The 22,387-nt window shown below is 51.7% G+C and overlaps 1 protein-coding gene across 3 annotated transcripts; it reads right to left on the bottom strand.

Annotated features, from left to right (window-relative positions):
• Window positions 1-937: 937 nt before the first annotated feature.
• Window positions 938-18,968, bottom strand: SFXN1 (sideroflexin 1). 3 transcript variants are annotated; one of them, XM_053926735.2, is made up of 12 exons: window positions 18,814-18,953; window positions 17,608-17,711; window positions 12,390-12,557; window positions 11,388-11,558; window positions 10,604-10,702; window positions 9,388-9,463; window positions 8,750-8,835; window positions 7,691-7,818; window positions 7,057-7,106; window positions 4,423-4,472; window positions 3,982-4,029; window positions 938-3,042 (listed from the first exon to the last, which is right to left on the bottom strand). In XM_053926735.2, exons 3-12 carry the CDS (start codon window positions 12,551-12,553, stop codon window positions 2,946-2,948), a joined length of 969 nt encoding a protein of 322 aa, XP_053782710.1. In that variant the 5' UTR covers window positions 12,554-12,557; window positions 17,608-17,711; window positions 18,814-18,953; the 3' UTR covers window positions 938-2,945. The 3 variants fall into 3 exon arrangements, 2 of the variants coding, with proteins under 2 accessions (XP_053782710.1, XP_053782709.1); XM_053926734.1 differs by lacking the exon at window positions 17,608-17,711 and having other exon boundaries at window positions 18,814-18,968; XR_008427117.1 differs by lacking the exons at window positions 938-3,042; window positions 17,608-17,711 and adding an exon at window positions 5,359-5,636 and having other exon boundaries at window positions 18,814-18,968.
• Window positions 18,969-22,387: the final 3,419 nt, after the last annotated feature.

The raw sequence follows: 22,387 nt of genomic DNA, 5'->3' as shown, positions 1-22,387 counted from the left end.
GAGCAAGCTGTCCCATCCTCTGTCTCGTTTAGGTAAAACCTTGTTAGGAAATTTAAAAAGGTGGATTCAGGCATCTTTGTTTAACCATTTTCATCTGATATTTTTAGTTGGGTTGGGTTTTTAGTTGGGGAAGTTGCCTGGGTTCTGAAATCTTACCACTGACCCTGATGGAGCAGCATTCTGAGTCACGCCCAGGGTCTCTGGGACAAACAAATATTTGATGGGCAGCCATTTATTAGATGTTTGCTATATGCTGGGTAATATGCAAACAGCTGTTCAGGGATTGTCTTGTCTTGTCTTTACAACAGCTCTATGAAGACGATGCCATGATTTTCTCCAAAAACCAAAAGGAACAAAACTAAAGGTCACAAAGAAAGGTCAGCAGCCCAAGTGCATATAACAAGTGACTGAAACCAAGATTACACCGGCTCTGACCCCTAGACCCAAGCTCTTGGGTGTTTTAAGTAACTAAAGTGATGAACAGTGATGGTAGCAAAATATGCGGAGACGTGACCAAGAAGGTCGAAATGCTTCATCACCATTTCTTTATTAAGTCTGCTAACGAGGCACTGCCCGGTCTTGGGGCGTTTGGATTCTCTCTGTGACCATGGCAAGTGCTAGTTCCACGTCCGCATCTGACAACAGCACAGAAGCAAAGCATCCTGTCTGCCGTGTGTGGTGTTAGTCACCAGGGCGCAGAGCAGGACCACAGCCCCATGCTCCGAATTCACGTTCTGGGTGGGGGGCTGTGCACACGGTGCCGAAGGAGGGGAAGACCGGCAGCCACAACGAGACGTGTGTTCCCTGCTAAAGGTCTGACACAGAAATCTCTCCAGCACAAGATGTGGATGGCACCCCGACAGTACATTTCAACGGAAGGCACCACCACAGTAACAGCAAAACTGCGTTACCCTTTCTGAACAAACACAAGAGAGAGTTTATTTTCATTCTGAGTTTATTGAGCACTCATCCAGTGGCACTGAAACGATACATGGGTTCCAACCCTGGCAAGACACCGCACTGGCTCTGCAGTAACGCCTGCCGTCCGTAGGCATGACAGCCACGCCTCCCGGCCCCCTTGCGGTGTGGGAGGGACTGTGGGCCCTTCAAGCTCACTGCACTTCACGTGAACTTTCCTCCAGAACAGGCGTTTCTGAGAGCTTAGCACAGCTCCCCGTCCCGGTTCATTTGTTCCTTTTTATAAAACCATGATTAAACGAGACAGTAAACGTCTCTACGTAAAAGCATCAAGAGCCGGAAACTTCCATAAGTAATGTTTAAAAAGACCCAGCTCCGTGTTTGTTACCCCTCTGATAACAATGCTCTGGCCGCACCTTCTCTGGGGTGTCAGCCTTTCAGTTCGTCACCCTCTGCCCAGCCATGCATTTGTCAGCCAAGGCAAAGACCCTGCAACGGAGCTAGCTACCAGTGACCCTGGGGCGAGATTCCTCAGCTGGCGTCGGGGAAGGGGATGGGCCTCTTGTGCTCTGGTTTCTTGGGACAAGCACCCTTGAAGCACCTCATGGAGACCTGCCTGGAGTTTGAGGCTTTTACCCCTTTTTAAAGAGAAGCATCCAAGGCCAGGGTGCGCCACGGGAACTACTCCTGCTTCGAAAGGGAGCATTCTGGGGGCACAGAGGAAGGCTTGGAGCAGCCCCAGGCTGCAGCACCCCCACCCATCCTTTTAGAGAAGAAACACAGACACGAGGCACACCGTTTTCTCTCTATGGGGAAATTCAGCGTGGTCACGTCGTCGGGGAAAGCCTGCCGAGACGAGTGCCCACGCTGTTTTTCACTCTCACACCCCTGCACCACGGCGGAACTGGATAGCAGTCTAGGCGTAGCGCGCACCTGGCCTGCGCCTCGGAACACCAGCGAGCCTGGAACGCCACCTCTGTCCCGTGAAGTACACTAAGCATGAAACTACTCCGGGTGACGCGAACAGCGGCCCACGGACTCCCAGCTTTCAAAGAGGGTGGAATGCAAGACACGACCTTCGAGTAGAATTCACTTAGTCACTGATTTATGGACATATTATTTCCGTATCTTTCCAAAAGCCAACGAGATCCAGAGGGATGGCAAAAAAAAAAAAAAGACACGGAGGGGCTGGAACTGTGCTGTCACTTCTAAAAACCATCAGACGGACGAGCATCAACCAGTCACACGGCGCCGGTACCGAGCATACTTCCTAAACTGGACATTTGTACATTTGACTATTTGTTGTAATTGAATATCAAGTCAACAAGTATAACATTTTCACAAGAATGTAAAACAGGATAAGCTTAAAACCAAAGCAATCCGCCGGCAATGACCACACACAGCGTTGACCGCGGCGACGGCTCATCACGCTCGTCCGTTCGCAGGACTTTCAGGAGGGACGTGAAGGGGTCTTTACCCTTCAGATCCCCAAAACTTATCATGTGCTTTGGGCTGCCCACTGCCCAGCCTGGAGGAAAACTGCCCTTAATTTTTATGAGTCGTTTTTTATTGTTTAGCATCAGAGCTTTTGTATTTTCCAAAATCACTACCTAGATGGCCTTGATTTGAAACAGAAGGACGGTAAAAATTCAATATATCACCTGAACTTCCTTTTCATTGACTAATAATTAATTTCTTGAGCATATTCTGGACATCTACTCTATGCATAGCAGTACTTTTTAAAACTCTAGGTGAGGGCCGGGATATTGTCTTTGAGGAAACAATGACCATAGAAGCCCCAGGAAGGCCCTTTCCGTCAATTATCCCATGATTCAGCGGGCCAGCAGGTGTGGGGCACCTGGCCACCCCAGGTGCTGTGCTGTCTGTACCAGCCTGACTCTGGAGGCTGACGTGGGTCTTCAGGAGGTTTGTGTGACTGGGAGGACTGAGGTGGAGCAAGACTTCCTCACCAAGGCCGCACAAGGCCCGAGGTCGACAGGGTTGTGGTGACGGCATAGCTCCCTATTTCACAGTCCCTTGTTGAAGTACACACGTTGCAACTCGGGGTGCGTCTCTCGGATCTTGGCCTGCAGCTCAGCCTCCAAGCTTGTCACAGACATGGAACTGGGGTAAGGGAGGAAGGACAGTCGTTACCTGGGCAGAGGTGGGGGCGGAAAGGTCCTGCTGTCTCTAAAGGGGTCTTGGCCAGCCACACAAAGGCAGTAAATAGGTTTAATTCCTCACTTAAGAATGGCGGGATCACAGACAGAGGAGGACGCGCAGGTGAAAGGTGGAGTTCTCTGTCAGGCGGAGGGACCTGATCAAGTTTGTTCTAGAACAGGGTGCCTCGTCCGCAGCCCACTCTGAAAGCCCGGGGCATTACGGACCCTGTGCTTGGAGCCTGTTGGCCCGGGAGGGACATCACAAGGGCAGCGGCCTGGCAACACTTACTCAAAACCAGAACAGCAAAGTGCCGCTGCTCTGTGCCTGGAAGTGAGATCAGGAGGCGGCTGAAGACCTACATTTAAACGAAGCTGACTTAATGCCCACCAACCCAGTTGTCACATCAAAACGATGCCAGGGCAGCTTGGGATGAGAGTAGGCAGTAAGGCTTTTAAGGGAAAAAACAAGTATGAAGAAGGGAAGCAAATACACCAACCACCGGAGGCAGGTGTGTGTGATTGCCGGCCCCGGGGGGTGGAAAGCACGTTCCAGTAGAGCTGTATCACAGACGCAGGTGCCGACGGGCTGGAGGACGGTGGGCCCCATGTTTAAAGGGTTATAAAAGCAAAGCTGCCCCAGAGTTAACCTGAGTCTGACAAAGTAAAAAGCGTTCTCAAATGGAGTGGGAGCAGGTAGACAGAGCTGGGTACAGAGAGGTTCGAAATTAAACAGATGTGCGTTTGATCTTTGCCTCCAGCTGTTCCTGTTAAGAGACCTCGGCTTCCCTCATCTGCTTGGACCTTGACTTTGCCACCAATGAAATGCAATAACAGCTCCTGTGTCTTCAACTGGTTTTTCGGATTAAAACTTGTGATGGTTCCGAAGAATAAGAATACATACCTTTTCTGAGGAAAGAGAGCACAGCACAGAGGCGTAGCAAATACCAAACTTAAACAAAAACAAAAACAAATCAGAACACTTAGTTTCCAGTTTACTTTTCCAACAATCCCCTTTCTCTCTTTCGAGCCCTATATCACCTCACAAAAATATGTTTGGTTTGTATCATTTTATTATACCAAAAACTGCCAAAATGATTTTTAAAAAAACCCAAAGAGATAACTGGAGTTTAAAAAAGAATCATGCAAATAGCCCAAACGTTGTTGGTTTCCCTAAAGACAATTTACGTCTTTAGCTAATTATCGGGACCGTAAGCCCAGGTGTTCTGGGGTGGTCCCATTTTCAAAACCAGGTCCCGTATTACCTCCCCACCCCCTCCCCTTTCATATGCTGCACATTTATCTTTAAAAACAAAATTAATGATATCCAAGGAATTCTACTCACCAGAAGCCAACCAGTCCAACTTGAATGGGCGCACTCATCCATGGGAACCTCTGTGTTGAGAAATAAATTGTTTTGAATGTTTTTTGTACAGGCTCTTAGAGACCGTTTCTTCTGCCGATTAACTGGAAGGAACCTCTCCACATTACAAGATCTGGGTGGGATGTGATTAGTGGAATCAGGGGAGACACTGCAACATGCGTGCTAGTCCTGACTTCCTGTGCTCCCCCTGCCCTGATCTGTCAGCAAACGCACGTAAAACACCGGGGGGCTTCTCATTTGTTTCCCTTGCACATATAATCCGAATGATGCTTGGCTTCATACCGGAGGTGGAGAAATTGCTATTGTTTAGTTATAATTTAGCTTCCGGCTGGGAGGCAGTACAGCCTGGTCCCAAATGTCCACCCTAACAGTTTGTTCCTATCTGTGGGGAGGGAGCAGGCAGAGCCCAACCCTCCAAGCTCTGGTGTCCTGTCTGCAAAACAAGGGTCACAACAGCTTCCTAAAAGCCTGCGGGTGCAGATGCGTCAGGGCACGTTCAGGAAGCACCCAGGACAATGCCTGGGGTGGAGCAGAAGCCCCACAAACGTCCCTCCCCATCTCCCACATCTTTCCTTTCTTGGTGTTAGCTGCTATCAATATGGTTAAAGGTTCGGCTGGCACACACCATTTCTGCCTGCCACTTTTTAAAAATGGAAGTGAACGAGTTGATTGGTCTTTTGGAGACCAAAAGGACTGTTAGATTTTTAGTTGTCAAAAGGAGTGGTACCAAAACACACAACATAAAGAGCGATGAGGCATATGGTCCCATAACTAAGGCCACGGGAATAGCTGCAAGCACGTTGTGAAATGGTTGTCAGGACGTCAGCCAACTTAGTTAAGAGTCAACACAGGCTGTTAGAAGATCACGATCCCAGAATGCTCATGTACGAGGCGTACCCTGGTCCCTGAAGACGACTCCGGTGACAGAGGACATCACACAGGTTAACATTAGGGGAGAGAGGCGTGGACTAGAGGAAGGGAGAAATGTCATCAAGAGGAGACTGATCCACAGAGCCCCACCCCGCAAATGACAGCAAGAAAAGGAAATGCTGGACCTCAGGCAGCCGGCACCGTCCGATGAAGGATTTTCATAAGGAGATGCTAAATCCTCGTCCCCACACTTCCCAGACGTGTGACATCTATGCCGGTCACAGACTCGGTGACGGGAAGGCAGGCTAAGTACAGAAGGAGATGTCACGGAAGGATGAACCTGGGCCCACACGAGCCCGGGAGAGCAGCCTGCTCCTTTCCAGGGGACTCCTGTCTGCAGCACCCCGGGCTGACCCGGTGGCTCAGGGAGCAGGGGCCTGCGACCTCACAGGATGCGCACAAATGAAAGGCGGTGGTTTGGATGCAAAGGCTCTCGGTCCTGACAAGGGTCCCGGAAGATTCTGACTGAGCCCATGAAACTCAAGCTGGATGTCACCCCTGCTCCGACGCCTTCTGCAGCACCCCATTCTGCACACCCACCCCTACTTCTAACACAGGAAGTCAGAGGGCTCTAGAGGGTGCAGCGTCTTGCAGCTGTGACCAGGGGTCTGTGGACTTCTCCCAGGGACGCTCCACAGAGCAAAGGGGCGCTGGAGAGCCGCTTGGACTCTGCGCACGTCTCACATCAACACGTAAGACTGGATACAGGTCAGAGGAGGCGCTCACCAGCACTGTTTCTTCCTTGCATAACTTCTCCGCGCATTTTCCTAAGAATGTACTTGTGTCGAAAGTGTGAACGGAGTGTTCCAAAGTGTCTGCCTTCATTTCCATCTGGGGCCCGTCGGGAGTACACAGGCCAATAGACATGCCTGGTGGGCATTGAGAATTCTCCCAGTCACTGACCTCATTCAGGAGGTGTTTGGTCAGTGAACTATGTCCTTGTCTCAGAGCTATGCAGTGTCCCTGTGATGTCGTAATCCCAATTCTGTTTCCAGGACCCAAAACAATTCACCCCGGCACTCCTGCTCCTCCCGTGAGGGGCCTGACCCACTCCTCCCGGCAGGCCTGACGGCACGAGCCAAAAGAGTCACCCTGTCCCCTAGTCTCCCACTTGTTGTAGGAACTGGGGAGCAAAGGTCAAGCCTAAACCACTGCGTTGAATCATGGAGGCTACAAAAAGAAGAATGCGTTGAGATTCCTCGCTTACAGTTTCATCCCGTAATGTTTTCAGACCTTGAGGGGAGGCACTTGGTAGACGAACACAAGACTGGATATGGCCTCCCAAGAAAAATGAACCGGGGCCCTAACTTCACTGCCCCACGGGGCCACCCCCAAATCATTTCTTTCATTTCCCAGAGTATGGACAGCGGCTCGTGAGCACCAAACTCACACCCTCTCGCCATTATTACCTAGCTAAGGTGAAGCGCGTGACCGTGTTATAAACTCTCGAGAGGTGGGCAGCGGTTCTCATGTATGAGAGCTTTCTCCAGTACCCGAGAGTAGAAATAAAATGTTCCTGGAAACATCTTTTCATGTATGGAAGTGCCCAAGTGCCACCGGCCTTCAGGTTCTTTCCCCGTGATTCATGTGGGGAATATTCTGTGGGCGTGGAGTCTGGAAAGGAGTTGAAAAGGCCGAGGCAGTGGCAAGGGAGCCCGGGCTTACCTTCAGGAAGGCTTTCTTCTCCAAGGTGTTCATGATGAACGGGGGGGTGGCTGCAAGTAAAGACAGGCCTGCTGAGACCTTTATTTCAGTCCGGTGTCAGCTTGCATTTTTTCCCACGATTTGACAAATACTTGTATGGCCGTTAGGCTATTTTCACACTGGCCGAGCAATTATTTAAAATACTTTAGGATTGGGGGGAAAAATCTACTGTTCTCATTCTCCAGGTTTTTTAAAAAGAATGTAATGCTCTCTTCCAGCCAGAAAGTTCTACAATCTAAAGTTAAATTTTGCATTTAGCTTGAATCCTGAGCAGCACCAGCATCAGGAACACTTGCCCCCTGCACTAATAAAACAAACGCCGTCCCTGGCAGGCGGCGGGCAGGGCCGGCCAACCGTGCAGCGTAGAGAATAAGGACCCGTGCCTGCAGTCCCGCAGGCCACTTGCTAGCTGGGCAATCCTGGAAAAGTTACCTCACCTCTCTGAGCCTTGGTTTCTGTTGGTTTTGCGTTTTAGTTTTAAATTGGCAAAGGAGCCCATCCACCAAGGGGGGGGTGATTTCTTTGGTGCAGCGATGCATACACGCTTGCTCAGCCTGTCTTTTTGGGTGAGTGAGGGGACGGCAGCTGTACTAACCCATGCCGGGGGCCGCCATGAGGATCCTGGAGATGACCACCTGTGTGATGGCTTGTTTCGCTGCGTGTGCCGACTCACCCAGGCGGGCCCCCTGTTCATCCGTGATGGGAATGCCAACCTTGAGTTCCCTAGAGAGCAAAGCACATGCCAACATGTCCACACATGCCTTCCTGGAACGGCCGGAAAGGTCAGGTCCCCACGTAACCCGATCGCCCACTCCAGTGTCACTTTGGGCACGAACGGGTCTGTTTTCACATCCCATGAACAGGTTTAATCCTCACGGGACAGGCACAGAGGTAAAATAACACAGCAACTTTGTTAAAAAAAAAAGGGGGGGATAGCAATTTTAATAAAAATATGACTCAAAGGGTGACTGTGAAAACTTAAGAGTAAGGGTGATTTTTATGCTCGTGTCCAAATTCGAGCAAGTTTCCAAAAGAGAGGAAGACTAAGTGAACTGACGGTGACCCAGGAGCAGTCCCAGCGGATGGCACCATGGGGTACTTGTGACAAATCAGTAAGTGGCAACAGTCACATAGGCTGTCACGGCAGCTCCTAGCGTTACCCTGTGTTTTGTTATCCGTTCCAAAATGCTTTTTCTCGTTCTCCTCTAATTTTTGCCAGTTCTAAAAATATACTTCCAAAGGTGTCGATTAACATTACTTTAAACTCCCGATGAAAATTCCAGGGATGGTGGGGAGAAGGACCTGTTTTAGAGAAAAAACTTTCTGTGTCTAAATCTTTCCCTAGACCCGACACAACTAAATTTAAGTGTGAGATACATCCTTTGAAACTTGTTACTGCACAGAGCTGGAAAGAGTATTCCAGCCTCTTCCGCGCGGCCTGCTCCAGGCATTTAGCAACTCAGTGGCTGAGCTTGTTTCATCAGTGGGCCCATCCTCACCCCCAATTCCTGCTGATTTTGACGCAAATCTCCAATCCCATAGTTTTTTATCTGTACTGTTAAAATAATTTTTGAAACCTTCAGCGAAGCTAACCCTTACAAAGATCCCATTGCCGCTGTCAGGCACAGCCCTTGCGGAGGTGCGGGTGACCCACCTTTGCCTCATGAGCGGGATGTTGATGCAGTTGGCGGCGGCTACCGCGGCGAAGGGCACGAAACGTCCTATGAGCGGCGACACGTGCTGCGGAAGAGAGCGTCCCAACGCATTACCCGGCTGTCCCTGCACTCCCGAATGGCCGCACTGGTTGCTGCTTGAAAGCTGTGGGAAGTGCAGGCCCTACTTGTGTAGAAACTCGGGGGGCCCTCACGGCCGGTTTCCTAGCGGCAGTTCTATACTTCCAGCTGGGCCGCCTAAGGCATTGTGGCAGCTTAGTGTGGCTGCTGGAGAAGGGCTCTGAGCCCCAAAGTCCTGAGGTCAGGTGCGGGCTTGTCCCTGTCCTCCAAGGTGTGGCCGGAGGCCCGCTGCCTGCAGCCTCTGGTGGGCTGTTGGGGTGGGGGAGCATTTAGCGCTTGACTTGGGACTGAACACAGTGTCACGCGCAGAGCAGGGTCTTGCCTAGAGTGACACCCCTCCCCAGGCTTATTGGAAGCTATAACTAAAGCATGCCATTGAAGAGAACGACAATGGGAGAGTCCTAGGACTTGCACTATTTTGAGGAATAACAGAGTGACTCGGAGCGAGGCAGGGAGAACCAACTAGGAAGCTTTCCCGTGGGGAGGAGACCCCCGGCACCTTGGTCAGCGCGTTGAGTCCTAGAGCGGTCACCACAGCGCCGGTCGTCGCAGACACGTAGGCCGTGCCCAGTTCACTGAAAAGAAGGATGGCACACAAGTAAACAAATAACGGGTATGTGGCAGGAGACTTTTTTTTAAACTGAGGGGAAAATGTGAAAGGGCATGATTAAGAACAGATAGTCTGCAAGACAACGTCCCCATCGCTCTGCAAGTGGCGGAGCCCAGAGAAAGGCAAGCAGACCCACATAAACAGTGGGGCCCTTCACACAGCACAGAACGCAAGAAAAGGAAAACACGGGCACGCACGGAACGGGCCATGTCGGCGGGGACGGGCGGGGGCTGTGTGTGCGGGAGGCAGCGCATGTGGGAAGGTGCATCTGGCCTGTGTGTTTGTGGCACATTCATTTAAATTAAAAACAAACTCTTCAAAATACTCCTATCATACTGAAAGTAAAAATGCCATGCTGTTCTCCTTAAAACGATAACTTAGTGCATAAAAGTGCAAAACGTCTCATCCTCAAAATACAACGAAGCCCAAGCAATTCTCTCCTGTTTAGAAATGCATTTCACTTAAAGCACTGGGTGCAAGTCAGGAGCGACAAACCCTGCTGGCTGCAGAGCCCGCGTCCTTTGTTACAACGATCACAGCACAAGAGTGCAGACCGCGAAAAGCCACTTAAAGTGATAGAACGGATGCGTTAGACAAGCTACGCTGAAAGTTTTGGTTAACGGATCACTTCCACCCGTCTGCAGTTTTTTTCAGGGAGGCAAAAGTTTAAACTCATTCACTTTGGCTCCCTCAGTGACCACGTTTAAGACAAATCAGGTATAAAGGCCCCTTGACCTCTGCAAAGAGCACACTGTGGACGAGGCTACTTCTGCTGCTGGCGTCTGTCCACACGCACAGGGCGGATGGGGGTGCAACGTGTCGTTCGCGACAGCCCCTCCCCCCTGAGCTGCTGCTGTGTGTTCTGTGGGGAGAAGAGCCCGAGCGGGTGGAAGACCCATCCTCCTACCCCTCCTACCAGCGCCACTAACAGCACGAGTGACATCCGAGAAGTCAGTCTGGACAAAAGTCACATTGGCGGAAAGGGAGAGAAAGGACCACTGCTGAGAAGTATGCTCCATAATCTACTTGTTTAAACAGTAGCGCGACACCACCCCGTCAGACGAGCAGTGGAGAGGGGCGGTGGGCGGGTAAATCGTGGCCTTACTTCACAGTGAGGGGCGCGTCTCCACTCCTGTTGGTGTAATTGACCACGGCGTTGAAGGACTGGTTGACCCACTGCCAGAACAGCACCGCCGGCGTGGTCCTGAAACAGAGAGAGCCATCACACTGCTGCCCTCGCCTGCGGGCCTAGCTGCTGTGCAGGGCGGGAAACTCGAGCCCCGGTGACCAGAGAGGAGGGGACCAGAGGTGGGAGAACGCTGGGTCAGAGGCTTAGGACCTGGCGGCTGGGCAGATTTTCATCATCCCGGATTCCTCACTCGTTAGATGCGGGCGACACCGAGCTCAGAAGATTATGGTGAGGATGGAGTACCTCCCTTATGCTTTACCTTACATTTGTAGAGAGCCTGGCACAGAGCAGGTACTCAGTAAATGTCAGGTGCTTGTTATGGGGAGGAAAGGAAGCCATGGGTAGGCGAAGCCATCCTGATCCCTCCCACCTGCATGTGCAACCTACACGTCTCCGTCTGCACCGCCACCCACACCTGCACCTGTGTCGCAGGAATGGGCGAAGGCGGGAATTTTATTCCCTTTGTCCATCTCATTTCCTTTGGGTCTAAGCTTTAGGGAAAAAAGTTCAAGCTCCTCTTGAACAACAGAGAGAAAACTTCGGTGGAAGGAAAAGGTACAACAGACCCCTAGAGTTGCATCTATGCAGATTGGCACTCAACATGAAATCTTACTTACTTCAAGGACATTATTTACATGCAAAAATCTACTCGAAGCTCCTGTGATACAGAATGAGCTGTTGTCACCTTTCTGTAACTTACCTATAAAACGTCATCATACAGCCTGTGATGGTCATGTTCATGGGAACCTGAGCCGACATTCGTCCTATCAAAACCATCTTTTCGCCGGTGTCGGGATGAAAAGCTGAGTCATAGATGTACTTTGCTCTCCACAGTTCATTTTCTGTGAGACCCGGCGGAATAACTCCTTGTCTAGGGAGACAACAACAAATAGTCACTCGTCTCTCGTACCCCGCCAGCGGGGACAGACAGGCAGCTAGACGGCCTTCACGTCTCCGCTGACTTAAAGCAGCAGCTGTGCCTGAAGGAGCGACCAGCACATTGCATGGACTCAGTGAGGTGTTAGTGACACAAAGGATAATAAACACGTAAAATGAACATTTCAAGCCCACATATCTCAAATTATCTATAACTTGGAAGAACTAAAACATACCTTGTATAATAGGGAAGTAGTAAACTTAGACATATTCGTTGTTTTAAATGACATATTTAAAAATATAGTTTGAACTTTGCAAACTCTAAAATGTTTCTAACCAATTTGACAAAAGCCGTGGCGATCAAGAATATGAATTCGTATTTGTATCAATAGTTTGAAAACCTAGGCTAGAAAGGCTCATTATTTATCTCCGAAGCAGCCAGCCCACCCTAATTCTCGCCAGTTTGCCTTTTGTGTGGGGTCTTCTCCATCAGGACATAGAAAGGTGCAAGGGGTGGCTGTAGATGCAGGAGGCGGATGAGAAGGGGCAGGGTGCTGTGACAAGGGGGCCTCACAGACAGGTACCGATGAGTTGGAGGGAGGGCTGTCTTATTTTCAAGGTACTGTGACTCCTGGACATCTGTGTTAAGGGCCAGCGATGGGGGATAAAACACACCTTCCTTTTTTTTTTTTTTTTTTTTTTTTTTGTGAAAAGGATTCCATTGGGAAAACCAAAATTGTGAGCTTGCTAAGTGAAGGTTTAAAGACAATAGGCTGACATGATGCTCTGCTAATACATTCAGCCGAAAGCACGACCCTGACCTTACCCGTAATCGTGCACGACTTTTCGGGCGTTCTCTAGTTGTTCGTCGGTGAGCAGGATATTCCTGGGGTCCGTTACAGTGAAGAAGTGGCTGGCTCGTCCCAAAAAAGTGCTTTGATCCCATCGAGGCTCTTTGATGTTAATGTTCGGTGGGAGTTCCCCAGACATGGTCCTGGACGAGGGGGGGTCAGAGAGACAAGTCCAGTTAAGACTGACAGTGTCGGGGTACAGTTAGGGCCTTCTGCGTCTCCCTGATCTTCAAGTAAAGACGCATGTATATTCCTACTTCCAAAAATAATTTTACTGTTAATGGCAGAAAGACGATCTAAACCCACTTTGTCCATAAATCTCAACCAAATTTCAATGATTTCCCACATATGTCTTTTTATAAGTCCGTGGTATTATATCCTTCCTTACATTTGGAAACCGAAAACTACTCTAGAGAAACTAGAAATAGAAAAAGTTAAAGAAAAATAATATCAACAGTGACATGGTCTCATGTTCGAAGCCCTTTTTCTGGGGGAAATATTCAGCATCAAACCGCTACTGCATTCTGGTCTGTCTCCGCTGTTTCTACCAGTAGGCGGGGCTGTCCCTGTCCTGGGAGGGAGTGAAGTCCCTGGTGCGGTGGGAGGGGGAGCAGTGGGTATGGCTTCCCTGAAGGCGGGGCTGTTTAATGAGAAGCAGCCAGCCCAGGCCTAGGGTCCCGGACTTGCCCCTGACCTGCCGCCTCCCCTCCCCCAACAAAGGTGGAAATTGGTCGAAGATCGCACCTCTGTTTAGAGAACGGTGCCACACCTCCCAGGGCCAGGCCGCACAGGACACCAGAGTACATGTTCAAGAATATGCACATGAGTTCACTAGCTTTATAACACCTAACGCAAGGGAAGGGACCACTGAGCAAACCAGGAGACACCAGTGGGGAGCGCATCCTCCGCACCGTGTTCACCTGAGGCCCTGATGAGATGCGGAACCACTGAGAGAGCGTCAGGCAGTCAGAGAGGCCGGGAAAGAGAAAGGGAAGGTGGACCACACAGCCTCGGGGGACTAAGCGGCGAGCCTCCGCAGGGGGCATTTACTGAGCAGTCGGTCACCAGCTGGTTTAGTAACTGCAGGGGGTCAACAGCAAAATGTTCTGCTTTCCGCATTGTCCAGGCAGATTTCCGATTTTGGACAGGTTCAGTTTTCATGATCTGAAGAAACGATGGAATGGGGGTGTAGAGGAGCAAAAGAGGCTGTAAGAGTCCAGAACAGAGACGGAGGGAAGTGCCTGCTGCAAGGAGGTCTCTTGGGTGTTGAAATACTGGCACACCTCGTTTTATTGTGCCTTGAAGACAGTTTTTACAAAGTGAATGCCAGTGGCAACCCTGCCTGGAGCAAGTCGATGGGCCCCATTTTTCCGATGGCATTTGCTCAGTCTGTGTCACAGTTCAGTAATTCTCAAGAGAGTTCCGACTTTCTCATCATTATTATATTTGTCATGGTGCTCTGTGATCAGTGATTTGGGTGTTGTTATTGTAACCGTTTTGGGGCAGCACGGACCCCAAGGACGGCAAACTTAACGGACAAATGCTGTGTGCTCCATTCCCACTTCTCTCTCCTCCTCAGGCCTCCCTGTCCCTGCAGACACTACGGTAGTGGGATTGGGTGACTGATAGCCTGTAATGGCCTCTATGTGTCCAAGTGACAGGGGTAGTAAAAGGTTTCTCCCTCTAAGTTGGAAGCGTCATTGAACAGTTGAGTTGTCCATGGAGCCGGGACTTTTCCCAAGGAACTTTTAAGCTTGTGTCCCAGTCTTCAGGAGCCATTCTGGGAGGCCTGCCTGCCTTCCTCCCAGGTTAGAGACCACACAGGCATCGCACAGCCATGCAAGGGCATGCCCCCCGGCTCCTCGGCCCGGACCGGTCCCCCCACACCCCAGCCTTCACGGCTGGTGAGCAGGCAGCTCCAATGAGTCGGTGGTGATCTGTTTAGTTTCTAAATGAGTCTACCGAGCCAGTCAGTTAGCTGAACTGGGGTTCCTGGCTGCAAGCAGCACCTCCCTCACCGTCCTCTAGCCTGGAATCCTTGGGCGGAGGTGACGAGGGAAGGAAGGGTTATAGAGTGTGGAGGCGGTATATCTGAGTTCAAATCCCAGCTCCACCGCGACTGTCACCCTGGAGACATTATCCCAGGGTCCAGGTCTGTGTATCTTCGTCAGCAGGGGTAGCGTATCACCTAATAATATCCACTGGCATCAAATAACCGCCTAGTCTAAGAGCTTGTCTTACATTTTCTCCCCTAACCCTCCTAACAGCGCGGGCACCAGGGCGGTCAGCTAAGGTGCTCCAGTAAGTGTCCGTGCCAAAGCGTTGCCTCAGCTGTCCGGCTCCAGAATCCCTGCTTCCTGGGTGGCGGCTGTGACAGACAAGCATCTCCCTGGAAACCCTGATTCAAGAGCGTGGTGGGGTCTAGGAACCTGAATTTTAAGAAGTAAACCATTGGTATCCTACGATTAGTTAAGTTTGGAAAACACTATGTTTGAAAGAGTATAAAAGCTATAAATAAATAATAACCAGAAGCCCTACCAGTGAAGGGAAGATTCTTACCCTCTGGTGGGGGCAACATACTTATTTAGGTGACTCCAGGGCCACTCATGCCAGCTGCTGGGCCTGTCCTTCTGAGCTGGTTCCTGCTGAGGAGGGCCCCTGCCCTGTGGCCCGGTCCCCAAGGGCCCACCCTGACGACCCGCGGGATCACAGCTGGACTTTAGCCACAGCATTCCAGTCCTGGTTCTGTCCCTTCCTTTCTAGGCATGTCACTTCCCACCTCTGAGTCTCAGTTTTCTCATCTGTGGGGCAGAGGTCAGTGCTGGCTCCCAGAGTTGGTGGGATCGGCAAGCGGACATGGGCTGCAGGGCTCGATGGGCCCTGACTGTACCTGGCGGGCAAAGGTGAGGTCGTCACTAACAGGCCAGGCCTCCAGGAGTGAAGCTGCTGTCCGCGGCGGCTGGAGTCCAGCCCAGACGTGCAGTGGCTGGGGGTTGGGTGGGGGCGGTGGGGGCAGGAATGGAATGGAGCTTTGCTGCCCGAGCACATCGAAGAGATAACCAGAAACATGTAAGCAGAACTTTTCCCCAAGATAAACTTCACTTCAGACATTTGGCCACATGCCAGGAAACCGCTTCACTGTCGGAAAAGACTTTTCCAAAATTTCACAGAAAATAAGCAGAGAATGTGCCGCATCAGGGACTTAGTGACAAAGCCCTTTAACTCTCGCTAAAGATTAACAACGACAGTGAAGGCATTAAATTGGAAACTTGGCTAAAACAAGTGCTGTCTGAAAGAGACAAGGAGGTCTGGCTGCCCTGGTCTGTCCAGTCAGGGCCAGGCAGGAGTGGGGCCCCGGCTCAGTCGCTGTGGGGGGACGGGACGGAGCGCCCCTTATGTGCCGGGCCCTGGGCTTGCCCTGCGCTATCAGACCACTCACTCCTTGCTTCAGCCCTTTCAGGTAATTCCCCATCTGTAGTTCCTCGGAGACACCAAGTTCCAAGCCCCAGGTGACAAGCCTGGGAGTGGCTGCTCTGTCTGACCTTGTGCCGCACTCCGGCCCCTCGGAGGGCCGGGGGCCGTGTGTCTGCCAGGACGGCCAGGCCCACGCAAGGAGTAGCAAATGTCCTTCGTTGTCTGGCTTTCAGCTGGTCACCCACACACAGCGCTCCTTTCTCTTGGGCACGGCCACACAGGAGATCAGACCAGAGACCAGAAAGTGGGCCCTAGGCAGAAACTGTCCTTTCAAAGGGCATTTCCACTCAGCAGTGGCTTTCTGCGGCACGCACTCCTCTACTCCGGGGACGGGCCTGTCAGGAGAGGTGGGCGCAGCCTTGAATTGGGAAGATGTGCGCAATTACTGCCTTCTGCCTGTCTCCCCCCACCATCTTCCCGCCCCTACTCCCACCCCGCCATGCAGAGACCTTGCTTTTATTAACTGTAAAACGCCCAGCTAACAACACGATCCCTGTGCGTATTCCAGTCCTCAAGATCAATTTTGGGGTTGGGTTTCTTCATCTATATCTTAGGGTGGGTGAAATTCCTCTTCATTAAAAAAAAATTCTACTGCCCTGGTTGGTGTGGTTCAGTGGATTGAGCACAAGCCTGCAAAACAAAGGGTCGCCTGTTCGATTCCCATTCAGGGCACATGCCTGGTTTGTGGGCCAGGTCCCCAGTAGGGGGCGCGTGAGAGGCAACCACACATTGATCTTTCCCTCTCTTTCCCTTCCCTTCCCTTCCCTTCCCTTCTCTCTAAAAATAAACAAACAAATAAAAATTCTATTGGTTTCTGCCTGAGGTGGTGGCATGAGGCTGAAACAACGATGAAATACTGCCGATCTGTAACATCTGGACAGGTGTGGTTGAGTGTTGCACTCCCATCAAAGAGTCAACTCAGATTATTTGCTGTCTATGAAAATATTTTACGATAGTAGTTAACTAAAAATTGAATAGCTTTGAACTTCTGATAATTCAGTGTGGATTTGTCATGCATTCTAACTTCATTTTTCTCTTTCCAGGCTAACTTGCAATGTCAGTATTTTTTTTTTTTTTGAACGACTCACTGCTAATGATTTTTTTCCCTTTAACCTCAATTGAAAGGCTGCACCCCGATTGGGCACGTGTAAGCACTGCCCGCTTGGTAGGGTGTAGGGCCACTGTCCATCCGTTCTAAGGCCGCCAGAGAGCAGAGGAGGTGGACCTGCCCTAAGGCCGCTGCTGCCCTGGTTGTCCTCCCAGCCTTCTCCGCAGGAAGTGCGGTCAGTGCGGTCGCAGAAGGGATGTTCCCTCCCTGTTGGCACCTTTCCATGCCCAACCACATGGGGTGTCAGAGAACTCGAACAGAGTGTTGAGGGCATTTGAAACAGTTCGCTGCAGGCAAATTATAGCTGGCCCTGCTAGGACGGTCCCTGTCCTGAAGGCCAGGGGGCCTGAGGGCCTGCACGCTCCATCTGATCCTTGACAGCGAGCTTAGAGCAATGACACATGGGAGCTGACGGGGCCTCCTCTCCACACGCTGTCAGCCTGGCCAGCTGGACCCCTGCCGCCCTGGGGGGAGGAAGGGCCTGCTTGAGGCCCCAGCACTTCTTGGTGGAGCCTCTGATCATCCTCCCACAGAGCCCCCTCTCGCTGTGCACACCTTCTGTGTCAGGTCTGAGCCCAGCTCTGTAGCAGCTGCACAGCTCCCTTATTTACCTGCGTGCCCCCTTCCACCTACGACGATGCCTGGGACCCGGAAGAAGCTCAGCAAACTGGGAGTGGACAAAGGAAGAGAAACGCTAGGGACCCATCTCAAAAATCTAGAAGGTGAGGCAGAAGAGAGATTAGGACTTCTGAGGAAATAACCAACCACATGTCCTGCGGGCCCAGAGGTGCTGTCACTCAGCACGGCAGACGGTGGCTTTTGCATTCCCAGGCGCTCACCGCCCACTTGCCCCGAGTGTCCGAGGCGCAGGCCACTGCCGGGTGCGGAGGGCAGGGAGGGGAGCAAAGGCAAACACGCCCCGATCACAACGAGAGAATACAGCCAGCCAGGAAACAGTTCGTTTCAACTGCGGACAAACGAGTTAAAGGAAGAGCACGGGCACATCGTGCCCGAGGGGGCAATTTTAGACAGTTCAGCAGGGGGGAGCCTCTGACACTCCGGTGGCCAGCTGTGTGACCTTGGGCAGATGACTCAACCTCTCTGGGCCAGTTTTCTCATCGGGCTGAGTATCTCACAGGGGTGGAAGAATGTCAAACTAAAGGGACCTGAATGACCTGCTCACATGTAGTAGCTAATGCGGCTATTGTCACTCCGATAAGGTTACAGACCTGCGACAGGGGGAAGATCAAGAAGGGCAGAGAAATGCAAGGTCTGCCCAGGACCGGACTCTTGCCCATCTCTTCCCTCCTGGAGTGCGAGTTCTAGGGCCGGGCCAGCGGTCCCCTCCGGCCCCAGAGCCCCGCTCCAAGCCAGGAGAGCCAAGGACGAGGAGCAAGAGGGGCGTGGGGGTCGGGGCCACCCGGTCGCCTAGCAGTCGCGCGCGGTGCCCGTCCTCTCGGCAGCCATCTTGGGTGTCCTCCCCGCAGGGAGTTTCGTCGCGCTCGCTGTGGCCAGAGACAGCGCGCGGCAGGGGGCGTGCGGGCGGGCGTGGGTGAGCCCCCTCCCATCGGGGGAGCGCGGGGGAGCTCCGGCCGCCGGAGTGGGGAGCTGTCAGGCAGCTGATGGCTGAGGTCCCCAAGATGCAGGGACCTCTGGCCCGGGCGGTCCCCGGCACGGCGAGGGGACTTGTAATCGCTCAGCCGGGGGTGTCCCTGCAGCCGGCACGCGGCGCACGCCCCCGCCGGAGCCCGCGCCTCCCCACCAGACTCCCTGGGCTTTTCCCACCCATGCTGGCCACGCCGCCACCCGCGACTCACCGCTCCCCTCGGGCCGCTGCCGGCTCCACTCGCAGGACCCGGCTGGCGCAGCCTCACTCACCACCGGAAGCGCTTCTCCCGCCACCGAGGCAGAGCGCGCCGCTGCCGCCCAGAGCGCGCCCCGAGCGCGTCCCAGTCCCCGCCCAGAGCCCGGAGGTCGTGCCGGGCACCGCGCGCCCGCACAGCAGAAACCCCAGACCCGCCTCCTGAGTCTCACTAAGCTGTCACCAGGCCTACTACGCTCCTGCCACGCCAGATCCCGGTGCCAGCGCCTCGGTTTTGGCTCCTTGCCGGCCCCCCGTCTCCATCATGGTCCCCCAAGTTCATCCTCACGATGGTGTGAGGCTCTGCTCCAGCTAAAGCCGTGTTTTCCATTTTAGTTTTCCGAGGGACTACCCCTTCCTTAAATTTCTTTATTCCCAGGGTCTTGCATAGAGTCAAAATCCATTCAGTCCCTCGCCCACCCATTTATTTATTCAAACCAGTCTGTAGAAGTGAAACTAAGCTGAAAAATGCAAGTGACATAGAATTCAGCTGCCTGTAATTTCAGGCCCTGGGCTCAGCCAGTCCTGAAGCCAGATTTGCTTCCTGGGCTGCCAGTTATGGGAGTCAATAAACCTACCCACATACACTTAAAAAAAATCATAAGCCCTTGGGAGTTGGATGCATGTCCCTGACAGGGGGTGGGGGATGGGGGGAGTGACAGAGGTGGTGACATTTGTGCTGAATGCTACTACATTTGAAAAAGTAGGAAAAAGAGGCAGACAAAGGCAGAAGAAATGAGCTGAGGTTTTTGGAAGAAAAAACAAGTGTTTGCCTGTGTTTCTACCATTGTTTTAAATAAACAACCTTCAGAAACAGCTTCTGTGGAAGCTGAAATAGTATTTTTCAGCTTTATTAATAAGGAAGCTGAGTGCTGGGGAATTCTTGCTAGGCTTGCATGGACAAAGGTTGAAAAACCCTTGTATTTTAATGCGGACTTTGAACTGTTCAGGGCATGGCAAAAATAAAACACAGCACACGTCAGCAAAGGTGGGGGCATTTCTGAGCATCGTAAAAGTCAGTGAGGTGAGGAAAGAGCTTGCTGACCGTATCCCAAGGTGAAGGTTTCCTCTGGGTAGGACAGGGAATTCAGTGATCGTCAGTGTTTTTCTTTAAAATGAACATTGAAATGAAAACTTGCAACTCCAGATTATATTAGCAAAGTTGTGTATGATGGTAAAAGAAACACATAATCACACAAATTTGAAAAGTACAGAAAAGTTCAGGTACACACTCCATGTTTTCCCTGGCTCTCTCCCTCCTAGATTTTTAATATATTTTCTTCCAGTAATTTCTTTTCTTTTCTGTCCCATCAAACTTCCGTTCATCTGATGCTTGAGTTTCAGCCCTCTGTGTGTAAGACCCAGAAGCATGAGGCCCAGGGGTTAGGGACACGGGCTGTGGAGGCAGACCCACCTGGCTTCTGATTCCACCCCTGCTCCGAATGGCTACGAGACCCTAAAGAAGAGAGTTCCTTTGCCCTTCTGGGCCTTGGCTTCTCCGTCTCTAACATAGGCACAAGGCTAACACCTGCCCCATGGGACTGTTGGGACGATGACCCGAAGTAACGCCAGTGCTGAGAGGCACGGGGCTCCTGGCCCTCAGTGAGCCTCCATCGTTGAGTGCAGCTGTTACCAGGGTTCCGGCCTCTTGGCTCCCACAGCACCTCACACAGCTCTCGGTGGGCGCTCCCCTCGTGGCATCGAAGCACACTTCTACAGTCCTGTCTTCTCTCTCTAGACCGTGGATCCTTTAAAATAAAAATCTCAGTCTTATTCAACTTCCCACCCCCACTGTCTAGCACAATGTGCGATGTGGTGGACACAGCACGTTTTCGCTAAAATGTGATTAGCATCACGATGTTCCTATTTTATGATTTGCTTTCTTCGCTGAAAGTTACATTTCATAAACGTTTCCTCAGGTTGCACTGTCTTCATTCATTCATGCTTTTATTTGAGAAATGCTTATTGCACCCCAGTTACACATCAGCAACCGTTCCAGGTGTGGGGGCGTCTACAGTGAAAGGTGCACATGTAACCCCGTGCCCTCATGTCACGGCCATTCAAGGGGGGGAGGCAGACAATGGACACAGCCTGTGAGCACAGCACACAATGGCGGGGAGTGTGCCCCACAGACAGAGGGGCGAGGAGGGAGCATGGTCCGGGCAGACCTCTGGGAAAGCGTCCTTCCTTGTCCGAACGACTGTACAGAACCCCACAGGGTGCCATGTCCTCCTCCGTTCAACCTGCCGAGGGGCCTCCATCCACTCAGGCACATTTGCTTCTGTGTGTGTTTTCTCAGCAACTCCACAGGCCTTGCAGAAGAAGGGAGGTACGGCCGTAGCTGTCATGGAGGGCCCACTGCGAGCTGGGCACAATGTCACCTCTACAGACACCTTCTCTAGGCCTCGCAGAAACACTGAGGGGTTAATGACTTGTATTAGGGTTTGATAGGAAAACAGAACCAATAGGATCTGTCTGTCTATCTATCTGTGTACTTACCTACCTACCTACCTACCTACCTTCCTAGGGACTTCTGGTAAGGAGTTGAGAGGGAAAGGAGATTATTTATCAGGCCAGCCCAACAAAGAGACCAGAGACAAATTAGTCTCCCCAAACAAAGGCTTGGGGTCAGTTTTAAGAGGTGAGAGTAAGCAGAGGTTATACACAGTTCTTCATTCTACTGCTGGGGGTCTGATTGAGTCGTCTTGGAACTAAGCCAGCTCAGGTTTGGAATGTGGTAGGGTCGACAGAGAACAAAGAAAGAATTTGGCAGTTTGACTCATCAGTGAATCCACATTAAGTCCCTGTTCTGGATCATGCTAACACCAAGCTGCTTCGTGGGCTCTGGGCTCTGGCTGGTAAAAATAGCATCTCTGCTACCGGAGTTCCCTAAATCTTTGTTCCGCTGTGTTTTGGAGGTCAACTTAGGGTTATTTAAGTTGATTGGTGTGCCTGCTCAAGCCTCTGGGACCAGGCTGATCCGGCTTGGTCTGGTGGCCTCTGGTGCACTGTGAGGAGGGCTGCTGTTACGTCCCGAAAGACACTTAAAGCTAGAAAAACAATTAGGGTCTGGTTGCAGTGTTAGGGCCTGGTCTCAACGGCAGGGTTGACCTGCCATCTGCCCTTTAGTGGGGCTGGACAATGGTCAGCAGGTAGACAGGCCTTAGACATCGTTCCTCAGGTATGCAGCCCGTGATCCTGGAAGCATTCTCGTTTGGGAGTGAAAACACCCTGTGTCTCCATTACAGAGCATGTGTAAACCACATGAATCGGCTCTTTGTTTAAAAATAAAGCGACACTCAGTGTCACGTGGGAGCCAATTCTGGCTTCACTAGGTCCTGGAGGCTAAATACCACCCCGGTTCTCCTGAGAAAGCCGAGTCACAACATCGCGGGTTTAGGGAACTGGTTCATTAGTCCAATTAATCTTAACATAAGAGGGCAGAAATGAGGGAGAAATAATACTTCACATTTCTATTTGCTCTGGTTTCTTTAATTCTTCTGAGAAGAACGCGATACCTGCGTCCTCTT

The sequence above is a fragment of the Desmodus rotundus genome, chromosome 6 (assembly GCF_022682495.2).
Source record: "Desmodus rotundus isolate HL8 chromosome 6, HLdesRot8A.1, whole genome shotgun sequence".
Lineage (NCBI taxonomy): Eukaryota > Metazoa > Chordata > Mammalia > Chiroptera > Phyllostomidae > Desmodus > Desmodus rotundus.
The sequence above is the reverse complement of the archived record's forward strand: the minus strand, read 5'-3'. Positions and strand labels throughout refer to the sequence as shown.

Bases quoted from the DNA above. Each gene is read 5' to 3' on its own strand.
- SFXN1 (XM_053926734.1), bottom strand. From the start codon at position 12,553: ATGTCTGGGGAACTCCCACCGAACATTAACATCAAAGAGCCTCGATGG. The intron at 8,836-9,387 runs GTGCCGGGGGTC...TCTCTTCCGCAG, and splicing joins GACTCAACGCGCTGACCAAG to CACGTGTCGCCGCTCATAGG. The intron at 3,043-3,981 runs GTATGTATTCTT...CCCTTACCCCAG, and splicing joins GCTCTCTTTCCTCAGAAAAG to TTCCATGTCTGTGACAAGCT.